General features: G+C 39.6%; 1 protein-coding gene across 1 annotated transcript in view; it reads left to right on the top strand.

The window, feature by feature from the left end:
• Window positions 1–24640, top strand: part of LOC124711168 (cap-specific mRNA (nucleoside-2'-O-)-methyltransferase 1) — a 284326-nt gene that overhangs the window by 12789 nt on the left and 246897 nt on the right. The window contains exons 4-6 of the mRNA XM_047241092.1: window positions 8503–8658; window positions 13507–13674; window positions 19426–19593. Coding sequence (XP_047097048.1) covers window positions 8503–8658; window positions 13507–13674; window positions 19426–19593 — 492 coding nt within the window. The remainder of the gene's footprint in view (window positions 1–8502; window positions 8659–13506; window positions 13675–19425; window positions 19594–24640) is intronic.

Genomic DNA, 24640 nt, shown 5'->3' with positions numbered 1-24640 from the left:
TACGTATATGCATGATGTCATGTGTCCTTTGCTCTGATTGGATGTTAGACTCAGACCAAGTGGATGTGACACTGACTTACAAATGTTTGTGAAGCTAAAGTGCTGTATTTGGTTATTTTAATATTTATACTTGTATATGGGTGGTACTTATACTTGTATGTGGGTGGCAACCACACGGGCCCTTAGCTAAGTCTTGCATTGCTTCCACTTACTTGTGTTAGCCTTCTGCTTTCTTCTTTCCTGTCGGCCTCTCTTGGTCAATTCTTGTTGCTTCGACCCCGACGGCATTAGGTTGTGAGGCCCGAAGGTATCTTTCATTTTCTTTTTTAACACATGGCTATTAACCGAATGGCTCCCGGTATGAGACCAACCTTACTAAGTGCCAATGGCCAGTAAGGGGCGGATGAGCAGGTAAGGAAGGGACACCCACTTGTCCCAGGGATGAGAAATTGTCCCAAAAGGTGGAGGAACCATTAACATGGTCAGTGACAGGAGGCTGCAGAAGGCAATGGGAAACCACTGCAGTAATGATCCCATACATGATTTCCAAATAGAAATATGGCTACACCCAATTCAAAATTTTCCGGAGCTTCAATTCCCCCATTTGGATCTCTGTGAGCGAATGTCTTGGGCAAGGCAGTAAGGAGTGAAGGAACGAAGGATCTTATGAGAATTTGAACATGGAACGTCAGAACCATGTTAAAAACTGGGAAACTAGAAGAGGTTAAGATGCTGATGGAAAAGTCACAGATGGACATATTAGGAGTCTGTGAAACTAGATGGGACAGTAACGGTGATTTTATGTCGGGATTTCAGGATCATTCACAATGGTAGTGCTCGAACAGGAAGAAATGGTGTCGCTATAATTTTCAGAAGAAAATGGAAGAACAACGTGTTTCAAATAAAATCTAGCCACTCATACCCTGGATATGATATAAACAGTGACCATGTTCTAGTGATAGCAGAATATAGTAGCAGATTTAAGAAATATAAAAGAACTAACCAACACAGATGGTTTGTAGAAAAACTTAAAGGAAAAGCAAGTAGCTGCGGACATGAAAGAATTGACCGATAACCTGATAGTAATAGGAAAGAATGGGAAGGATTCAAAGAGACCCTAGAAGTAGCTGCTAAAGAACTAGTAGGATTAAGGAAACTAGAACCGAGGAAACCATGGATGACCAAGGAAATGCTAGACCGTATTGAAGAATGAAACAGGCTGAGGAAAAAAGATTTCGATAAGTACAAAAGAGTAAAAAATGCAATTACACAGAAATGTAGATTTGAAAAAGAAAAGTGGATGCACGACAAACGTAAGGAAATTCAAAAAGATCCAAGTGGAGATCAAATTGATAGTGCCTACTTTAAAATTAAATCAATGCAGATAAAGCCAAGAACAAAAACAAATATGGTCAAGAATAAAAACGGCGACCTACTTTTTGAATTAGAGGGTGTATGAGAAAGATGGAAAGAGTATATTGAGGAACTATATGAAGGAGAAGATATTGCTAATGAGGGGGAAATTCTGGAAGAAGAGAGCAGTGTGGATATCAACATGATAGGGCCACCTATATCTAAAGAGGAATTCAACAGTGCCTTGAATGTTCTAAGTAATAGCAAAGTGACAGGCGCAGATAATATCTCAGCAGAAATACTGAGGGGAAATTGGAGAATCAACAAAAGAGTACTTATGTAAACTTATTAAAGAGTACTATGAAGATGGAAAAGAACCACCTACAGATTTGCTTAACAGCAAAACAGTAATGTTAAACATAATAAAAAATCGAATAAAAGAGAAAATTCAGGCAAACCTAGGAGAAGACCAATTTGGTTTCAGATCCGGAAAAGGAACTAGAGAGGCAATACTAGCTCCGAGGATGGTATTAGAAAGACGAATTGGAGTTAATGGGAAAACCTACTCAACCTTTATAGATTTACAAAAAGCATTTGACATGGTTAATTGGAAATTGTTATTCTGAACAATGAAGGAAATAATTCTTGATTGGAGGGACAGAAGATTAATCTGGAATCTATATAAAAGGCAGGAAGCAGACATAGAAATGAATGGTGTGAAGAAGAAAACAAAAATAAGGAGGGGAGTAAGACAAGGATGCCCATTATCACCATATTTCTTCAAATTATTTGTTGAAAAAAACAGTGAAAAATTGAAAAGAATAACCAAAGGAATTAAAATTAATGGGGAACGAATACACTGTATCCGTTTTGCAGATGATATAGTAGTACTTGCTGACTCAGTAAAGGAAATGGAGTTTATGTTGCTAAAATCCTAAGAGAATTTAATCTAAAAATAAATAAGAAGAAAACAAAAACCATGGTAATAGGGAAGACAAAAGAAAATGGTAAAGTTAATATTAAACAAGAAGATGATGCTCTAGAGCAGGTTGAGAACTTCTGTTATTTGGGGAGAACAATCACTGACGACAATAAATGTATCACAGATATAAAGAGAAGAATAGCCTTGGCAAAGCAAGCTTTCCAAAATAAAAGGAATTTACTAACAGGCAATCATATAAGCCTAGAAAGTAGGAAAAAGTTTGCCAAAACTTTTGTCTGGAGTGTCTGAACATACGGATGTGAAGCGTGGACTCTGGGAAAGCCTGAGAAAAAGAAACTGGAAGCAGTGGAAATGTGGATATGGAGAAGAATGACGAAAACAAGCTGGGTAGGTAGAAAAAGTAATGAACAGGTCTTAAGAGAAGTGAATGAGAACAGAACGCTGCTAAATTATATAGGAAGAAGAAAATCACAAATGGTAGGGCACATAATGAGACACAACCAGTTCCTAAAGAATGTATTCGAAGGAAAAGTTTTAGGGAAAAAAACCAAGAGGCAGACCAAGAGCAGCGTATTTTAATAACATCAAAGATGATGTGGGGATAAAATCGTATGAAGAATTGGAGGATGACAATGGAGAGAGGGATGAGGCTAAATCAACAAGGCATAGCCTTCAGTTTATGATGATGATGACTTGTATTCTGCAAACACATGTGGTTTAAATGATGCACTGCATTGAAGATGTATCCAAACCGTGTTGTGTATGGTACGATTTGTTACACAAAAGTATTGAGACATCTGTTCTGTTGAAAAATGCTTCATTATTGCTGGAAAATTATGTTTTGGACAAGTCAGCAAGCTTTTGAAAACTATGAAAGGGCAAATACTTCATGAAGAGGTGAAGGAAACACTGAAATACACTGGGTTGCACCTTCAAATTAGATTAACGGCTCTTGTGGCCACAGCTTCATGTAAGTCAGAGTCCACAGCCCTAGATTCTTCTTTAAACCATGGGATGATAATGAACTATTATTATTATGGTCAAGTCTGTGGAAAAACAACCGGGTAGCAGGATATGTGGAAATTGTCAGATGTCTGACGATGTGTCTTCTATGTTCAAATAACTGCAGTTTAACATTGACAAATAAGTGTCATAATATCTCGGAAGAGAGTGCTTTCTTTTGAAAAACTTTGTGTTGTATAGTTGCAGAGTTTTTTTGATTGATTATGTTAAATTTAAACAATTTCTTTTTCTAAAAAAAGTAATGTAAATATATGTTATCTTTGATGTCAGTATGTATAATGTACTTATATGAACTATGTAGGAAAAAATAGATTGCTACTTACTATAAGGATAACACACTAAATTGCAGACAGGGACAATTAAAAGACACTTACACCTAACATTTTGACCACAGCCTTCATTGGAAAAAAAGAAACACGCACCATTCCTCCACACAAACAAATACACCCCATGCACAGATGACCGTCAACTCCAGCAGCTCAGGACCAGAATGCAACTATCACGTAGGACGCTAGCAGCAATCTGGAGGGGGTGAGGAAGGGAAAGGGGAAGGGCTATCAGTTTATGGATGAAGGAAGAGAGGAGTGCTGTCTGGCAGAGTGTGCAGGGACTAGACTGGCAACAGGTGCCATGTCAGGAGGCTGTGGGGCAGGGAGGTGGGGAAAGCTGAGCAAGAAAGGAGAGGAGTGGGGATATATGGACTGGTGTGTTGGCAGAGAGCAGCAAATGAATAACATAGAAGATGGAAATGGAGAGGAGGTGATGGGGCCGAGCGAGTGGAAACTGTTGGCTAGAGGGTGTGGGGACAGTTTGTTGCCACAGATCAAGGCTGGAATGATTGCAGGAGCGGAGAATGTGATGTAAGGATAACTACCATCTGTACAGTTCAGAAAAGCTGGTGGTGAAGAGGAGGGTCCAGATGGCTAGGGTAGAAAAGCGGCCATTGAAATCGAGGATGTCATGTTCAGCTGAATGTTGTGTGATGGTCTACTTTGTTCATGGCCATAGTTTGGCCATTCTGATGGAATGCTGGTTGGTAGTCTTTTTTTCTTTTCTTTTTTTGTCATGAGTCCTCATGGACCCTGTGACGAATTCCTCTCCTGTGCCAATCTCTTCATCTCGTAGTAACGCCGGCAACGTGCGTCCTCTATCATTTGCTGGATGTATTCCAATCTCTGTCTTCCTCTATAATTATTGCCATGTCCAAGTCCCTCTAGTACCATGGAAGTCATTCCCTGATGTCTTAACAGATGTTCTATCATCATGTCACTTCTCCTTGTCAGTGTTTTCCACATATTTCTTTCCTCTCCGATTCTGCATAGAACCACCTCATTCCTTACCTTATCAGTCCACCTAATTTTCAACATTCGTTTGTAGCACCACATCTCAAGTGCTTCGATTCCCTTCTGTTACAGTTCCCCCATGGTTCATGTTTCACTATCACATAACACTGGGCTCCAAATGTACATTCTCAGAAATTTTGTCCTCAAATTAAGGCCTATGTTTGATACTAGTAGACGTCTCTTGGCCAAGAATGCCCTTTTTGCCAGTGCTATTCTACTTTTGATGTCCTCCTTTGCTCTGTCTGTCATTGGTTATTTTGCTGCCTAGATAGTAGAATTCCTTAACTTCATCCACTTTGTAAGCATCAGACATCATGATAAGTTTCTCGCTGTTCTCATTTCTGCTAGTTCTCATTACCTTTGTGTTCCTTCAATTTACTCTCAGTCCGTATTCTGTACTCATTAGACTGCTCATTTCGTTCAGCCAATCTTGTAATTATTCTTCACTTTCATCAAGAATAGCAATGTCATCAGCAAATCGTGTAATTGATATCCTTTCCCTTGAATTTTAATTCAGTTTTGCGTCATTGATTCCTCAATGTGCAGATTAAACACTAGGGATGAAAGACTACATCCTTGTCCAGAACCTTTTTAATATGAGAATTCATTTTTGGTTGTCCACTGTTGTTATTCCCTCTTGGCTCATGTAGATATTGTATATTACCCGTCTCTCCCTATACAAACTAGTCAGCTCATGCAGTCTTATGAATTGTGTGGATGATATTTTTCCAAAAATCGGCTGGTATATATCACTGGACACATACATTCTACACACCAAAGTAAATAGTAGTTTTGTTGTCACTTCCCCCAATGACTAGAAATTCTGATGGAATGTTATCTATCCTTCTGACTTATTGCTCTTAAGCTCTCCAAAGCTCTCTTTAATTCTGATTCTAATACTGGATCCCCTATCTCCTCTAAATGGACTCCTGTTTCTTTTTCTATCACATCAGACAAATCTTCTCCCTCATAGAGACCTTCACTGTACTCTTTCCACCTATCTGCTTTCTCTGCGTTTAACAGTGGAATTCCTGTTGCACCTTTGATGTTACCACCCTTCCTTTTAATTTCACTGAAGTGTGCTTTGACTGTCCTATATGCTGAGTCAGTCTTTCTTGATTTCTTCACATTTTTCATGTTGCCATTTCATCTTAACTGCCCTGCACTTCCTGTTTATTTCATTCCTCAGCTACTTGTATTTCTGTAATCATAAATTTCCCAGAATATTTTTGTACTTCCTTCTTTTGTCAATCAGCTGAAGTATTTCTTCTGGTACTAATGGTTTCTTTACAGTTACCTTCTTTTTACCTATGTTCTTCTCTCCAACTTCGGTGACTACCATTTTTAGAGACGCCCATTCCTCTTCAACTGTAATGTCTAGTGACCTATTCTTTATTGCTGTTTCTGTAGCCTTTGCGGACTTCAAGCCTATCTCGTCATTACTTCGTGCTTCCATATCCCACTTCCCTGTGTATTGATTCTACCTGACTAATCTCTTAAACTTCAGTCTACTCTTCATCACTACTACATTGTGATCTGAGCCTATATCTGCTCCTGAGTAAGCCTTACAATCCGGTATCCGATTTCAGAATCTCTCTCTGACCATGATGTAATATAACTGAAATCTTTGCATATCACCCAGTCTATTCCAAGTATACCTTCTTCTCTTGTGATTCTTGAACAGAGTATTCGCTATTACTAGCTCAAATTTATTACACAACTCAGTCAGTCTTTCTCCTCTCTCATTCCTTGTCCCAAGCCCATAATCTCATGTAACCTTCCCTTCTACACAACTGCATTCCAGTCTCTCATGTCTAGTAGATTTTCATCTCTCCTTTACGTACTCTATTACACCTTCAGTACCCTCATATACTTTCTCTATCTCCCCATCTTCAGCTGGCGATGTTGGCATGTATTCCTGAACTGTCTTTGTCATTGTTGATTTGCTGTCGATTCTGATACAAACTACCCTATCATTGAACTGTTCACAGTAACACACTCTTTGCACTACATTCCTATTCAAAACGAATCCTGCTCCTGTTATACCATTTTCTGCTGTTGTTGATATTACCTTATATTCATCTGACCAGAAATCCCTGTCTTCTTTCCATTTCACCTCCCTGACTCCTACTGTATCGAGAATGAGCCTTTGCATCTCCCTTTTCAAATTTTCCATCTTCCCTCACATTCAAGCTTCTGACATTCCATACCCTGATGGTAGAACATTATCCTTTTGTTGTTTATTCAGTCTTTTTCTCATGGTAGTCATGCCAGTATAAAAAGATATGAAAAGGAAACCTGCTACTCACCATATAGTGGAGATGCTGAGTCGCAGATAGGCACATTAAAACGACTGTCACAAATCAACAAAGAATAGACACACACACACTCAGTCACTCACTCACTCACACACTCACACACACACACACACACACACACACACACACACACACACACACACAAATGCAACTCTCACACATGACTGCAGTCTCAGGCAACTGAAGCCACACTGACTGTGGTTTCAGTTGCCTGACACTGCAGTTTGTGTGTGTGTGTGTGTGTGTGTGTGTGTGTGTGTGTGTGTGTGTGTGTGTGTGTTTTTGTATTGTTGATTTGTGACAGTTTATGTAGTGCCTATCTGCGACTCAGCATCTCCGCAATATGGTGAGTAGCAACATTCCTTTTCTTAATATTGTTACATTCCATCCTGAATTTTCCATTGTTCAATGTGAAAAGCTGTGCAATGATTGCAGCAGAGCTGGTAAATGGGAAGGCTGCTTTCACAAGTGGTCCGGCCAATGATGGGGTAGGATAAACCTGTGACGGGACTGGAATAGGAAGTACTGGGTGGGTGGATTGGTCAGGTCTTGTAATTGGGCTTTCCACAGGGATACAATCCTTGTAGCAAGGAGTTTGGATTGGGAGTGGCATAGGGATGTACTAGGATGTTGTGGAGGTTGAGTGGGCAATGGAGCACCACTTTAGGAGGGGTGCGAAGTTTCTCGGCATTTAATAAGAGTAATGAGTAGTGTAAATCCAAGAACATCATGTTGAAACCTATTCAAAGAATTGGGCATATTAACCACAGCTTCTCAGTATATTTATTCCTTAATGAAGTTTGTTGTAAGTAATACATCTCTTTTTCCAACTAACTGCTTAGTACACAGTATCAATACTAGGGAAAAGAACAATATACATAAAGATTTAAAATCACTTACTCTTGCCCAGAAAGGAGTCCAGTATTCAGCAACGCATATTTTTAATAAGTTACCAGCAACCATTAAGAGCTTAGTTTCAGACAAGGCTCAATTTAAACATAATTTAAAAGAATTTTTGTTGGCCAACACCTTCTATTCCATCCATGAGTTTCTCAACAAGTGCAGTAGACCATTTTAATGAAAATTTACTATACTTTAATTTTTGACAATGCTTGGTTGTAATAGCCAAGAAACTAGCAAATGTCTGAATGATGGATTTAATGAAAGCAGATGTAAGTATTAAACCTGTAAATATTAGACATTTAAATTTAATTCATGTAAATAATTTTACTGTTTATTGACTGAGGATCATTAAAATTAATGAAACTCAAGTTTTTCTAATTACATTTTTCTAATGTGTTTATCTGACATGTTCCACACCCAGGAGGATTCCCTCTTTTATGGGTCTATGGAATGAATAATTAATATAATCTAATCTAATCATATGGCTAGTAGCCACTACCCCTTGCTCTGAGAATCCATTAATTCTGGGTTTATGGATCTGCTAGATGTACTTACTTAAAAATATTGTGTGTGATTCACTGTGAGAGTATCATGTATAGTCAGATATTTTGCTGTACAGGAATCAATGGGCTACAAGGCTGGCTTGGGCCTGGGAAAACATGAGCAGGGTCGTGTTGACCCAGTGGAAATGTCACGTCAGCGAGGTCGCAGAGGCTTAGGTCTGCGTATTGAGGGTCTTGAAGCTGCTACACTTGAATGGGATAGTTCCCTTGAGGTAAGATTCTGCTTTTAAATTTTCAACTAAATATGCATTTTATTTCTGTATTTAACACAGTTTATAGCAACATAAAAAGTATTTTATGTTAATGGTATTCATATTGCAGACTGAAATTAGTCATACTGTGTAACTGTAAGTGTTGCTATCTTCCTTCTCCAAATTCAGTTAACACAAGGTTTGTATGCCCTATTGGTGAACATGTGTGATGTTGTTGTTGTTGTGGTGGTCTTCAGTCCTGAGACTGGTTTGATGCAGCTCTCCATGTGTGATAGGACAATGAGATGTCAACGTGAATGATTTGTATTAGAATTATCATTCAACTGTCAGAAACATACCAGATAATGGAAACTTTGCTTGTGGAATCATGAGTTTTTCTTCAAAATTGACAGTAGGGGACTGATAACTGACAGATTGTGCCACTACCAATAACTGTTCATATGTATTTAGATATATTTTAAAATTATGAGTGTCCATTTGACAAGCTATGTTTCATTATTCCTCCATTACATATGATTTCATTACTAATTTTTTTCTGGCCACCAGATATTTATTATGCACTAGAGACACCTATAACTGTGTTATCTTTTTATCTACATATCAGCTTTCACTGCTATACAGAAGGACAGTCTTCACAATTTTAGTGTTGCATGTGATGTTCCTGTTCCTGTTTCTGCATATTGGATACAGTTGTATGAAGGCAGCATTTGCCTTAAAAAAAAGGTGACATGTTCCACATCCACGAGGATCTCCTCAGCACGGATCTATGGAACAAAAACTAACCTAATCTAATCTAATCTTTATGCGGTTTTTCAGATCTCCTCCAGCTCCACGATCTTCTGTCACCACACTACTCAGATACAGGAATGACTAGACAATCTCCACTTGATGCTCCTCTACAAGCAGCGGCACTTCCACATTTCCAGAATTTATCATCATTTCTTTTGTTTTACCTAGGCTATGTTTATCTTGAGCCCAGCAACCTCTGCTTCTTTTTTTTTTCAGTGAGTTTAATTTAGCTTTCACATCTGTCAGCCTTTCAGCTAATAAAACAATTTCGTCTCCAAAATCAAAATCCTTCATATGTTCCTGGATCCACCCATTGGATTCCTTTTGTCCTGCCCGCTGTAACTCTTCTCATAACTGAGTTAGGGACAAGTAGAAAGAGTGTTGGTGATAAAATACAATCTGGCTGTTACCTCTGTTGGATCTGTGAGATTTCCGTTGTGAAACAAGCATCATTTGTAGGCATCATACAGGTTACTGATGATGATTAGAATCTTCTGTGATATACTGTACTTTCACAACAGTTGCCATAGTATTTAATGTTTCACAGAATCGAAGGCCTTTTCAAAATCAATGAATACTAGATATTTGGTTGCCTGGAATTCTTTGCTTTGGTCTAATATGATCCTAAGAGTATTAATAAGGTAAAAATAAGCCTGTAATTTATGCAGTCAATTTTCAACTGAATCTTGAAAATAACTCTGGTGAGGACCTTGCTGGGCACTGACAGCAGTGTAATACCACACCAGTTGTTACAGGCTGACAAATTTCCCTTTTTTTTTTGGGGGGGGGGGGGGGAGCTTTCCTGCCAGCCACTCTTGTGGGAGCTTCTCTTGAGCCAGGGGAGGAGCATCTTAATGGTACTTTTGATATCGGCTTTTAAGAGCTGTGGTGCTATGTTGTATAGGTCTGGAGTCTTTGCATTTTTAGGCTTCTCAAAGCACTCCTAATTTTGCCCATTGTGGGTCATTGCAGATTTGTATCTTGGTCTGCTTCAACTTGCTGGAACATTCTTCACCTGTACCTCTTGGTTGTTTTTGCAATTTAACAACTCCTTGACTTAGTCCTCCCATCTCTGCAGCTGTGACTATTGATTTGTAATCATCACTCCATCCTTGCTCTTAACAGATCCTTCACATCTAAAGTTCTTCATTGAGAGTTGTATGCTGATATTGTACAGCTCCTTTATATATCCCTGTTTGCTGCTGTTTCTGCTAACTGTACCTGGTCATCTCTCATCAATCCATTTTTTCTATCTCGCCTTGCTGTCATATTTTCATTCTTTCATTTGCCTCTGTGTGTTCTTTATGTGCTTTGATCTTCAATGCACTTGTGTTACCAAATGTATCTTTTGTTTTAGTTCTTTCCTGCAGCTTATTTCATCAGAGATCCATTCTTTCCTTTGCTGTGTCTTAAATCTTAATATGTGCTCTCTCTCGCTCTCTCTCTCTTTCTTTCTTTCTTTTTTGCTCCTGTAATTGAGCTAGGTTCTGTTTGACACTATCTTCAATTTGAACTCAGCCTAAATTAGGTGGTAGTCACTTCCAATGTCTGCTCCTCTTGTATTTCTGACATTTAGCAGAGAGTGTTGAAAGTTACAGCTTACATTTTTTTAAATGTGATGTATCTGATTTTCAGTGACATGATACAGCAAGACCTTCACTATCGTGTGGCAGTTGTGATGTTGAAACAGTGTGTCTTGAATACTAGGTCATACTCAGTGCACATATCTATCAGCAGTTCACCATTTCCATTTTTGTTCTTATTGCTGTGCATGCCCATGATGTGTTCAAGCCCTTCATTTTTTGAACCAGCTTTTGTGTTAAAGTCTCGCATTAAATTTTTTATGTCTCTGCAATTAGTTTGTCTTAGAACCCTATTTAGCTCTGTGTAAAATGCATCATATTCTCTTGCAGCTGTGATATTTCATACATTTATTCTAAAGCATGGCAATGCCCTTGCCGCAGTGGTTACACCGGTTCCCGTGAGATCACCGAAGTTAAGTGCTGTCGGTCGTGGTCAGCACTTGGATGGGTGACCATCCAGGCCGCCATGCGCTGTTGACATTTTTCGGGGTGCACTCAACCTCGCGATGCCAATTGAGGAGCTACTCGACCGAACAGTAGCGGCTTCGGTCAAGAATACCATCATAACGGCCGGGAGAGCAGTGTGCTGACCCCACGCCCCTCCTATCCGCATCCTCCATGGAGGATGACGTGGCGGTCGGATGGTCCCGGTAGGCCACTCGTGGCCTGAAGACGGAGTGCTTTATTCTAAAGCATGTGGTTATTATCCTTTCTGACACTGGTTTCCACTCCAGTAAACTCCTTTTGCAGTTGTTAGATAGTAAGAGCCCTACACTGTTCCAGTACATGGCATCTTCATCAGACTGTCCTACATACAGCAGCACTTCACCTTCTTGTGTTTTAAGTTCTCCAAAGTCTGGCCACCTTATTTCAAACAATCTCATTATATCCAATCTGTAGTTCTCCATCTCTTTTTTTGACCTGTATTAACCTTCCCATCTCTGTGTGTTCTTACATTCCAAAATCCACTACAGGTTTTCCTTTTCAGGCCAAAGGTCATATCCTTAAGACCCATCCAACTATTTCTCCTTTTAGTTTCTATGATTTGAATTTTTTTGGTGGTGTGGATTTTCAGACCACAGCCCGCAAGTGTCCTGGTTGGGCTGCCACCTCATGGCCTGTACACCTGTCAAGGTTTAATTCAGGGCCTTACCTCTTAGATAACTTGTCTCCACCTCAACTATAGAATGCTATTCATCCTTCTGCAGTAAGACCTATGTGCATCAGCATTGTCCTGGTTACCAAGGATCTTCTGCTTCTCACATTAGGGGACTGTGCCTGTTGCCACACAGTCACAGAGATGAAAAGACAGGACATTGTGAGAAGCACTTTGTCTGGATCCTGTGTGGAGACCTGACCAGCTTCGAGGATCCTGCTGGCAGTTACACTACTGCCGATACAGCCCTCCAGTTCATTGGAACACACAAACCCCCTCGCCCAGATGGGCAGTGTTTCATTAGGGTAGTGTCTCCCGAGGGGGAGAATTTCAGGCAATAGTGTTCTCTCACTATATCCATCTGCAGTCATAGCAGTCCTTAACAGTGCTAAATTCTAGCTAGGAATCTTTACTGACACTATTTCCTCTCTTCCCCATGAAATAAGAATCCTGATGAACCTTATTCAGAACTGTCAAACAGGTGATAAGCTAATAAGACAAGGCTATTTATCTATCTTCTTCAGTTGCCTAATACTGAAGAAATCAACGATTTGGACTCTGAAGGCTAACCAAGTGTATAATAGTGTTGATATTTCATGAAGCAAATATGCTGGAAAAAAATATGGCTGACATTTCAACTGTCTACCTACATATACCCCTTGACTTGAGCGTGCTGCACAATCTGTTTCAGCACTCTGTAACAGAGAACAGGAAGATAAAATGGATGTTTTAGTCTAGTATGCTGTCAGTATTATGAAGTTACAATGGTTTTTGTCTGAAAATAGTAGGATTAATTACAGCATTGTAATTAGAAAAATTTGAACCAACAGGGTAGCTTTAAAAATATAGCATTGTGTCACCCACCTCACCCACAATGACCCATTGAAGTGTTTGGTTTTTCCCACATGCCACCTGCTGTTCCACTGTAACTTATTGAACCAATGTCCTCCACTACTACTCTGTAGTATCTCAGAAAAGTGTTCATTTTGTGTATCTTTTCTAGTGTAGCAGGGAAAGTGCCATAGTTTGAGGCTTTTCCCCAGAGGGCCATAGTTTAAATCTTTAACCTTTATCATGCTATCATTACAAGTTTTCAAACTTATTTGAGGTCAGTGCTATGAGATTTTCCAAAACTAAGATTTTTGTGATATGTTCCTGTCGTGTTTATCTTAGTAATGCTACATTGTTCCGTCAGTTTTATTTTCTCTTTCTTCCATTTACATATCTGTAGTTTCAAGCAGATTAAGTAATGTGTGAAGTTAAAGTTTACTTGAGTATTCGTAAAATAGACATTTCACATTTAGCACTTTTTCTTTGCAGGTGGTGTCAGTAGAAGAATCTCCAAAATGGCTGAAAGATTCGAATTATGAACCTATTTCACTTGAAGAGTTAGGCACTTGGATGAAGGAGGGCCAGCGCAAATTGGTTATAAATGATGAAACTAATTTTTGTGATCCAAATTTATTAAGGAATGTTCTCAGTTCAAAGGTGAATCCGTTTTTATTTTAATACATTAATGGTCTTTCAGAGACCATGCCATTTAGGCTATCAGTCAAGATTTCCTGATGCAGGCTGGTAATGAATGTTATGTAGAGCTGATTGGAGTATAGCCATTCATTATTACTACAGGTATTCATTTGACAAGTGTTATATTCATCAAATGCACTTGCTGTTATACATAAATAACAGGCAGGAAGAGAACACTTTAGCACTGAAAGTAGTTGCTGCTATGATATGACTTGCGTGCATGCAGAAACTATACAGTCTCGTCAAGGAGCCAAATAGTGTTAGGCAATAGCTAAACAAAAGTATATGATAATACAGATTAGCAACAAGTTACAATAATTTATTAAAATAAATCAAAATACTGACTAATAATGGCTTGAGTGGAGCTGTGTGCCCACTTACATCCACATGTAGTGGAGGGATGTCCACTTGGGAACTAATTGAGTGACACATAGTGGATGCATAAAATAATGTGCCTTGTGTGTGGAGGCTAGCCTTAATTCAGTAGACATGCCTTTTGTATGGAGGCTAGCCTTAGTTCAGTCATACCTGAGTACTAGACAGCTTGTACACATCTATGATGTGTTAGAAAACTGATGTCACTTTAACAGTTACATCTTAAAAAATGTATGCTAGTCTCATTTACCTGCTTTGAGTTAACTTTACAAGATATGTTGTGTTCATGGTCTAAGAACTTTTAGCATTGTACTCAAGAATGGTGTGAAAGCCGAATTCTAGATTGTGCAGAAGAAAAATGCAGTAATGTGCAGTCAAATGGCAGCATTTTTCCAGAAACTACTTTATGACTGTGGCCCAGCACCATCAAAAACTTTTTATCTTCCAGTACATTTCAAAATGGTGTACACTTCATTGCAGAGTGAAAGATTTTTTTTCTGGAATCAACAAGCTGGTGCAATGTCTCAGCAATTTTATTTACTGAAACCTATGGGAAGACAAGCTGTTGGTAGGTTTGAATGTGGTCAGTGACGGCTTGAGGCAGCAAAAAGTATTAGAAAGTATACTAAGGCAATGCTCTCACTTTAAACAATGGATGCTATTCAGAGGTCAGTATATAGTTTTATATAAGCTACTATGGTTACTAATATTTCTCTTTAGCATAGTATGCAATGCAGTGAACATTTTTGATTAGTTACTTTCAATAAGATGGAGATAACCTAGTGAAAAGTTGAAGCTGTCAGTCATTCCATGTGATGTACTTGGGTGCGGGTTTTTCTTTTTGTTTCTTTCTTCCCAGTTTTCTGAGTGGTTTGATACAGCTCATCGTTAATTCCTGTCATGTGCTAGTCATTTGGATGCAAAATTTTCACATTTTGGATTTGCATTTATGCTTCAGATGATAATATTTAAATGGACAGATAAAAAAATCTACTCACCAAACAGCAGCAGAACACTCACATAAAAGATTATTGTGATTGGCAAGCTTTCGGAGCCAGTGGCTCCTTCTTTGGGCAGAAGGGTTGAAGGTGATTGTTTTCATTGTTATGTTACTTCAAATAATGTGATTTTTATAGCTATATTACTTTGTTCAAGTGACACACTTTAACATCATGGTCATGGCTCTGTTACTAGCTGATGGTGTGTGCTGTGATTGGTGTTGAGAAATGAATGAACATTGTAGCACTAGCTTTTTACACCATTCTTTGCAAGAATGTACAGAGAAGACAGTATTGTAATGGGGGATAAAACAAATGAGATTGTGCTTTTTTAAACAGTGTGGCCTTGTATTCAATTAATGGAAACTGTACTATACCTCTGGCCATCATCATTTAAGTTTCCCAAAATGTCCTTAAATTACTTCAGCCAAGTGCTGAATGGTTCCTACTTTAAGGCCAAGGTGAGCTACCTGTTCCATGCTTGTTGATCTAGGCCTGTAAGTATGTAAATGTCTCTTTCTGTGAATTATGTTTCTTTTTTTTTTTTTCTCCCCCCTCTCCCCCCTGAAATTATAATACCCGAACTTGCAAAAGTAATTCTTGTATCAGAGCTACAGATATTGAATGCCCTCTAAGGAGGTGGACTTAGATGGCTGTTAGGGGCACTGCGGCAATGCAGCACTTTACTTGCATGGCAAGAGCACCACTGTCTTGCCACGTGAATATGTTGGCCAATAGCATTCCACATGACCTGTATATAGAGTGGCGCACAGCTGGTCAGTTCAGTGCTCATGCTTGGTACTGTCAGGTCTATATTTACTGTGCTAGGACTGCATGATAACTATCTTGCTTGTACCATTACTGTTCTTGGTCACATCTTGGATGTGTGTCTCTGCCACTCTCGGCCTTGTTGTCATCGTTATGTCAAAGGCTTCGCTTAATGCACTGTCTTCATCTAGGTTTTGTCCTTGTCCTATTGTCCTGGTCTTTTGCCTTGACTGTATTCTTTCTGTCGCATTTTGCTTGTCTACTGTTAGTTTGGTTCACTTTGCCGCAGGTGATTCTCCTGCCTGGCGACTCCTTAAGGTTCTCCTTTTCTTCCGGAGCTCTTATGTGAGCACTCTGCGGATTTAGCAGTGATCCTTTGATGAATAAAACTATTACTATAGTACTACCACTAGTAGTATTAATAGAATTGCTAACTATTAATTCCAAAAATATGAATGCTAAAAATGTATGCATGTACGTGTTCAGCCATGTTGATATGTTTCTTTATAATAGTTTGTATATGGGAGATTTAATCAGTGCCTAAAATTGGTTCTCAACTAAGAATAGGCTAAAAAACTTAGCTGAAAATGGTAACTAGCTACTTGGATTTAGTGTAAACAGAGCTGAAAGAATCAGTGTAGAACCTAACTCTGGCTGATATTTACACAGTACTAGTGATATTGTGTATCCAGTTGTTATACTTACATCAAGTGCAATTGAAATGAGGTAAACCAGTAATGGATACAGTTTTGTATTAGTGAAACTGAGTTTACTAGGTCTACAACTTTGCTTCCATTGTTTCTTCTCAAAGTTCGGGGCTTTATTGTGAAAAACTTACAAAATAATTATGATTCATAGTATTGCCCATCGCTTGCCACTACATTCTCCCATCTTTCAGATAGCATACGAATCCCGTGGCGGAAGAACTGGATGTCTTTTGTGGGGATCCATGAATCGATTCAATTTTGCACTTGTTCATATGATCAGAAGTGCTGGTCAGCTAGACTGTATGCCACTGATAGAAAAAGGTGGTAGTCAGAGAGAGCAATGTATGGAGAATTTGACGGGAGGGACAGAACTTCTCATTTCAACATTTCCATTTATATTTTGATGCGCGACATGGTGTCAAGCACTGCCCTGCTGCAAAATTACCTTTAAGTGTCGATCACTGTATTGTGGCTGTTTGTGTTTCAGTGCTGGGCTTGAACACATCAATTGCTTTCGATAATGATATCCTGTGGTTGTCTTCGTCTGTTTCAGTAGCTACAAAAACGTTCTGTCGTCCACCGCCATGCCAGTCTTCGACATCAAAATCACCATTCTTAAGGCGTTGAAAACACTCTCTGCACGTTCTTCCACTAATAATTCCTTCCTCATTGGTTGTAACCAGCATTTTAAGAGCCACTGCCACAGATTTCTGCATGTTAAAGAAGAAAGTTAAAACTTCCCGCAAATGGCGAGAAATGGATCCATAAGTTGACGTACTTAATTGAGAATAATCTTATGATGCCATCACAAATCAACGATTATTTTTATGGCATTATGTTTACAGATGCCTAAGCTTATTGTATTACACCTATGACCAACCACCCAAACCCCACTTGTCACTACTGCCGTCTATTGCAAAACGGCGGGAGCAAAGTTGTAGACCTAATAACTTAGAAAAGTTACAATGTCTTACCATAAGCTACAATGCTTATTCAGACAGGCAGGTGTTAAACTACACACACACACACACACACACACACACACACACACACACACACACACCAAAAAAAAAGTCACTGATGTCCTCACTTCATTGAAAAGTAAATTCCCTTATTGTGATGCAGGCAGTTGCTTTTACAGATATTATTGTCGTGGACTTCAGTTCAAAGACTGATTTTATGCAGCTCTCTATAATAGTCTATTCTGTGCGAACCATTTCATCTGATTAGTTCCTACAACCTACATATATATATGTACCTGCTTACTGTATTCATGCTTGCATCTCCATCTTCAATTTTTATGCCCCACACTTCCCTACATTACCAAACTGAGTATTCCTTGATACCTTAGGATGTGTGCTACCAACTGATCTCTAATTTTAGTTAATCTGCACCATAAATTTCTTTTTTTTCCCTGATCTGATTTCATTGCTCCTATTCATTATTTAGTCTATCCATCTAATATTCAACATTCATCTAAAGCATAACATTTCAAAAGATTCTCTTCTCTTCTTGTCTGAATTGCTTATTATCCAAGTTTCACTTCCATGTAATGTTACTTATCAGACAAATATCTCCAGAAAATACTTCTTAAACACTTAAACTTATCCTAGATGGTAATAAATTCTTTTTCAGAAATGAGTTCTTGCACTATCGCCAGTTCATATTTTATATCCTCTGTACTTCAGCTGTCATCAGTTATTTTGCTGCTCAAATAGCTGAAGTCATCTGCTACTTTTAGTGTCTCATTTTCTAGTATGTCACCTGATTTAATTCAGCTACAGTCCATTACCCTTGTTGTACTTTTGTTGATGTTCATCTTGTAGCATCTTTTCAAGACAACAATTCTGTTCAACTGCTGTTCCCAGTCGTTTGCTGCTTCTGACAGAATTACAGTGTCATTACCAAACCCCAAAGTTATTATTTATTTTCCCTGGACTATAATTCCCTAAACAAACTTAAAGTTATTATTTATTTTCCCTGGACTATAATTCCCTAAACAAACTTCTCTTTGGTTTCCTTCACTGCTTATTCTGTGCACAGATCGAATAACATGGGAGATAGGCCACAAACCTGTCTCCCTTCTTTTTCAGCTACAGCTTCCCTGTCATGTTCTTTGACTCATATAACTGGAATCTGGTTTATGTACAAGTTGTAAATAACCTTACGCTCACTGTATTTTATCCCTGCTATCTTGAAAATTTCAAAGAGGGGATCCAGACAACATTGTCAAAAGCTTTCTGTAGATCTACAAATGCTATAAACGTAGGCTTAGCTTTCTTCAATCTATCCTCTAAGATAAGTGATAGGATAATTTCTGTCTTGCATGTTCCTCTGTTTCTCCAGAACCCAAATGTATCCTTGCCAAGGTTGGTTCCTACCAGGTTTTTCATTGTTATGTGAATAATTTGTGTCTACATTTGCAATCATGACTTGTTAAGTCGATGGTTTGGTAGTATTCACTCCTTTCAGTGCCTGCTTTCTTCCCTTATGTAGACGGTCTGTTTATTTCCTTATGTAGATTCTCTGTATATATATTCATCTCTCACTTCTTTGCTTTGTACTGGCTTGCCATCTGAGCTCGATATCTGTGCAGTTGTTTCTCTTGTCTCAGAAATCTAATTGTGAAGAGCTATTCTAATTTTATTTCATGTATTGGCTTTCGTTGCTCTGTCTTTTCCATGGAAGAATGTTGATACTCAGGCTATCTGTATTAAACAATAGACTTTAAGACTCGAATAATCTGTTTCGTTTAGGAGTAGACATCAGTGTTGACTGAGTAATCTTTACTTTATGTAACACATCTGAAGGGTCAGCTACTGCGATTTTTGTCTTTGATCATCCTTAAACTTTTTTTGTTCCAGAGTGTTTTTGACAAATTGGATGCAAATGAAATGCTGAAGGCAAGGTCTCGATCAAACCCATTTGAGACTATTCGTGGTGCAATCTTTTTGAACCGTGCTGCAGTGAAAATGGCGAACATGGACAAAGTGTTTGATTTCATGTTCACAAACCCTCATCATGAAAATGGTGTATGTATCTCAGCATGAATCTTGCTTCATTCCGTGTCATGTTCGATAGCATCTTGCATAGTAACTGTTTTGTTTGTACAAATTGGATGAGAAACTAATTAGCATTCTATGCACTAAGAAAGGTATTAATTATCTGTAGGTTTGTAGTACTAATTGGTTTGCTTTCACAACAGCCTGTCTTTACTGTAGAAAATGTACAAAGGTGAATCAAAAGGGTTATAATGAGTTACGTGAATGAATTTTAACACTCAGTTGTGCAGATACATTGGCATGCGGTGCAGCTACCATTACATTTCAACACAGTCTTTTGCCTATTGAAAGATTTATTGTGATGGTGCACCACAATAACATTATTTGCTTGAAGGAAGCCATTGTCAGTTCCCAGCAGCTACCATGCTTTGCCATATTAAATGTTCATATTAGATATAAACTGCCTATAATCCAGATACTTGTCAGTGATCCAAAGTACTATAAAGCAGTGGGTGTCAAGGTATGACTGAAGGAAGGAATAATGTAGTTGCAGTGTTTCTTATGGCAGTTGATATATACAGTATGTATGTGTGTTTTTAAAGGGGGGTAGGTACTTTTTGAGTATGAGTAATAACTTGTTAGACATCAAAACTGAAACATGCATTTGTTGAACAACTGTATAAAATAAATAGGCCACAAAACATTATTGAGACAAGTCAGTGTCTAAGTATTGACTGTAGCGTGCTAGTTAGTTAGTTACATATTCCAGGGATCATTTTGCATGATAGATCATAATAATGTGGACCAAGTCATTTTACATTCACATCATAAATTAATTTGTACATATGGTTACATTCTGAACATTTGTAAGTTTGGTGTTCTTTTACAAAAATAAAAAAGATATACAGACGTGATTTAGTAATTTCTACCCACCACCTCTTACACATTACAGTAATATCAAACAATGGAAAATCCAGGATGGAATGTAACAGTATTGTGAAAAAGAAAGTTGCTACTCACCATAAAGCGGAGATGCTGAGTCACAGATAGCCACAACAAAAAGACTCACAAATAATAGCTTTCGACTGGTAAGGCCTTTGTCAGAATTAGACGGCAAACATACACATACGCACCCACGTAAATGCAACTCACACATACTGTCCTCAGTTGCCTGAGACTGCAGTCGTGTGTGTGTGTGTGTGTTTCGTTTGCATGGGTGTGTATGTGTGTGTTTGCCATCTAATTCTGACAAAAGCCTTACCGGCTGAAAGCTATTATTTGTGACAGTCTTTTTGTTGTGCCTATGTGTGACCTAGCATCTCCGCAATATGGTGAGTAGCAACTTTCCTTTTCACAATAACATTACAATAATAGAAATTCTTCTACGAAATAGGAGTTGTCAGGGAGAAACTTTCTCAGCATATTAGAAATTTTACTTTGCTATCTGTTGGACATTTGATATCACTGGCTAAGTGATCATAAAGTTTTTTTGCATCATTGTGCACCACTTTGTATGCTGAAGACAACCTTAATGTGGAGTAATGGATGTCATTTTTCCCTCTGCTGTAATTATGTACCTCATTGCTCCTTTTGAACTTTAGTGGATTATTTACAACAAATTTCACGAGAGAATAAATATACTGTGAAGCAGTAGTCAGAATGCCCAACTCAAACATATGTCTACATAATGATCGTGGGTGAGAACCACATATTATTCTTACAGTGCTATTTGCACAATAAAGACTTTCTTTCTCAAAGATGAGTTCCACCAGAACATTATTCCATATGACATTACTGAATGAAAATTTGCAAAATACTCCAACTGACAGATTTGTCTCTCCCCAAGAATTTCAATGATTCTAAGCGCAAACATGGCTGAACTAAATAGCTTTAGGAGTTCTAAAAGGTGTTTTTTTCCGATTTAAATTCCTATCAATATGGATCCCAAAGAACTTTGAAGTTTCCACCCTATGTATTATTTCCTCACCATGTGTTAAACTTATCATTGATGTTGTACCTCTGGTTGCACAGAACTGAATATGTTGTGTCTTTTCAAAATTGAGAGTGAGACCATTTACAGAAAACCAGTCAATGACACTTTTAAGAACTTTGTTTACCATTTCTTCTGTTTCTCTATGTATGCTTGATGTGATTACAATACTATTGTAATCTGCAAAGAGTACTAATTCTGCTTGCTGTATACTAGACGGAAGGTCATTTACATATATGAGGAACAGTAGTGGACCTAAGACTTAACCTTGGGAAATGCTATACGTGATTTCTCCCCAGTCAGAATTTTGTACCTGGGCTATATAGCTTGAATTACAAAGTACAGCTTTCTGCATTCTTTTTGAAACCCCCATGCGGGTCCGGGGGTTAGAATAGGCCCAAGATATTCCTGCCTGTCATAAAAGGTGACTAAAAGGAGTCTCACACGTTTCGGCCTATATGTGATGGTCCCCTGTAGGCTTTGACCTCCATATTTCAAAATTTTCTGGAGAGCGAGCCAACTGGGGAAGGGTACCTTACATCGTACATCGTGTCCATTGTGCGCTGAGACCTTTCGCATCCTACGTTGACGTGGATCTGCACTTCTGCTCATTTTCCAGCTGTTGGGTGAGGTCACCCTTCATCCACTGTGCAGCATTATTTTTCGCACTGACGATGGTAATGGACTTCTTTGCACCTTGTATCCAGCACAGTAGCCAGTCCGTTGTGCTGGGGCCGCCATGTACCCTGTTAGTTATAGCCCCGTGACCACACAGGGATTGCTCTGCTGATGCCTGTGCCGTTAACTTCCCATGTATGCCAAGAGGTAGATGCCCATCCTGCTGGGGCATTGGGACTCCCGGCAATGGCCATTCTGCTAGGTGGATGACACATGATGAAGCATAGTACATCATCTCTTGCTGGTGGTCAAACACCAGCAGTCTGTAAGCTTTCACGGGCTCATTTCAACACTCAGAAGTACGACCCCAAATCGTTCCCCTCCCTGGCCACACCTTGGGAGGAATGTCAGGCTAAGGATGGCAGTGGCTCTTATTTGCCCTGGTACCTTGTACGTTTGAGAGCTGATGGGAAATCTTTCTTGATGATGAAGCCTTAGTTTTTTGTTGGGCATTTAGAGGACAAGTTTGGGGAGGCGGAGGGGTTGTCCAAAATGAGATCTGGGTCAGTCTTGATCAAAACAGCGTCACGAGTGTTACTCACTTGTGACAAGCTGGGGGATGTTTCTGTAACCATCACACCCCAAAAGAGCTTAAATATGGTCCAGGGTATCATATTTCAGAGGGACCTTCTTTTGAAGTCTTGACGATGAGCTGCGCGTCAATTTAGAACGGCGAGGTGTACATTATGTTTGACGTGTCCACCAGGGTCTGAGGGTTAATCAGGTTGCCACCAGTGCCTTCATCTTGGCCTTTAAGGATGATACATTACCCGAGAAGGTCAAGGTGGTGGTCTACTGCTGTGATGTAAATCCCTATCTCTCGCCCCCAATGTGTGCTTTAAATGTTGGAAGTTCGGCCATATATCTTTCCGCTGTACTTCCAGTGTCACATGTCGAGATTGGTGATGCCCATCACATCCCAATACTCCATGTGCCCCACCTCCCATCTGCTCGCCAGACTGCAGGATTCCCCAGAAAGAAAGGAAAATCATGGAATACAAGACCCTGGGCCGACTGACCTACACTAAGGCTAAGAGGAAATTTGAATGCCTACATCCTGCACGCAAGACATCGTCTTACACTACCGCTACAACAGTTGTAGCCCCATCAGTTCTGCCAACCCCAGTCACCTCTCAGAGCCAGAATACTACACCTGCCCCCTTGATGGTGGGGGGCACTTCCCTCCCTGTTGCTCCTGCACCATCTACTTCAGGAGCAACACCCTCCCAACCACCGGGGACATCCGTCCCCACTTCTAAGCCAGAGAAGCGTACAACTTCTTCGGGCATTTAGAGGACAAGTTTGGGGAGGTGGAGGGGTTGTCCAAAATGAGATCTGGGTCAGTCTAGATCAAAACAGCGTCACGGGCGTTACTCACTTGTGACAAGCTGGAGGATGTTTCTGTAACCATCACACCCCAAAAGAGCTTAAATATGGTCCAGGGTGTCATATTTCAGAGGGACCTTCTTTTGAAGTCTTGACGATGAGCTGCGCGTCAATTTAGAGCGGCTTCACACTCATCCTCAGTCCTGGAGACTGTATCAGTGAAGTCCTCCCAGCCAAAAAAACCCAAGGAACAGCGAAAGAAATAAATAAATATAAAAAAAAGATCCCCAAGACCAAGGGAATTGTGGTGGCACCCACACCACCGCTACCTACAAGCTCTGTGTCTGAGGATGAGGTGGAGATTCTGGCGTCCGCTGAGGACCTAGATCTTGCCGGACCCTCAGACACAATGGATATAGGCTGCTCAGGCAATAAGTTGGTGGCAGCAGGTGACACAGGCATAAACTGCCTCATTGAATGTCCCATGCCTTTCCAGTCTCATGATGATGTCATCCTCCAGTGGAATTGTGGCAGTTTTTCCACCACCTGGCTGAGCTACGGCAACTGTTAAGCTTTACACCTGCTTTCTGCATCACCCTCCATAAACCTGGTTCCTGGCAATGTGGACCCCCTGCCCTCCACGGCTATAAGGGATATTACAGGAACTGTAGCGACTATAATCGAATGTCAGATAGAGTTTGCGTTTATGTTCTAAACTCAGTCTGTAGTGAAACTGTGTTCCGTCAAACCCCTCTTGAAGCTGTGGCTGTTAGAATAAGGACGGCGCAGGAAATAACTATCTGCAATGTTTATCTTCCTCCAGATGGTGCAGTACCCCTGAATGCATTAGCTGCACTGATTGATCAACTCTCTAAACCTTTCCTACTTTCGAGACATTTTAATACCCATAACTCCTTGTGGGGTGGCACCATGCTTACTGGCCGAGGCAGAGATGTTGAAACTTTACTGTCTCAGTTCGACCTCTGCCTCTTAAATACTGGGGCTGCCACAAATTTCAGTGTGGCTCACGGTAGTTACTCAGCCATTGATTTATCAGTTGGCAGCCCAGGACTTCACGCACCT

The sequence above is a fragment of the Schistocerca piceifrons genome, chromosome 8 (assembly GCF_021461385.2).
Source record: "Schistocerca piceifrons isolate TAMUIC-IGC-003096 chromosome 8, iqSchPice1.1, whole genome shotgun sequence".
NCBI classification, from domain to species: Eukaryota; Metazoa; Arthropoda; class Insecta; order Orthoptera; family Acrididae; genus Schistocerca; species Schistocerca piceifrons.
Note: the sequence above shows the minus strand (reverse complement) of the source record. Positions and strands in the feature narration are given on the sequence as shown.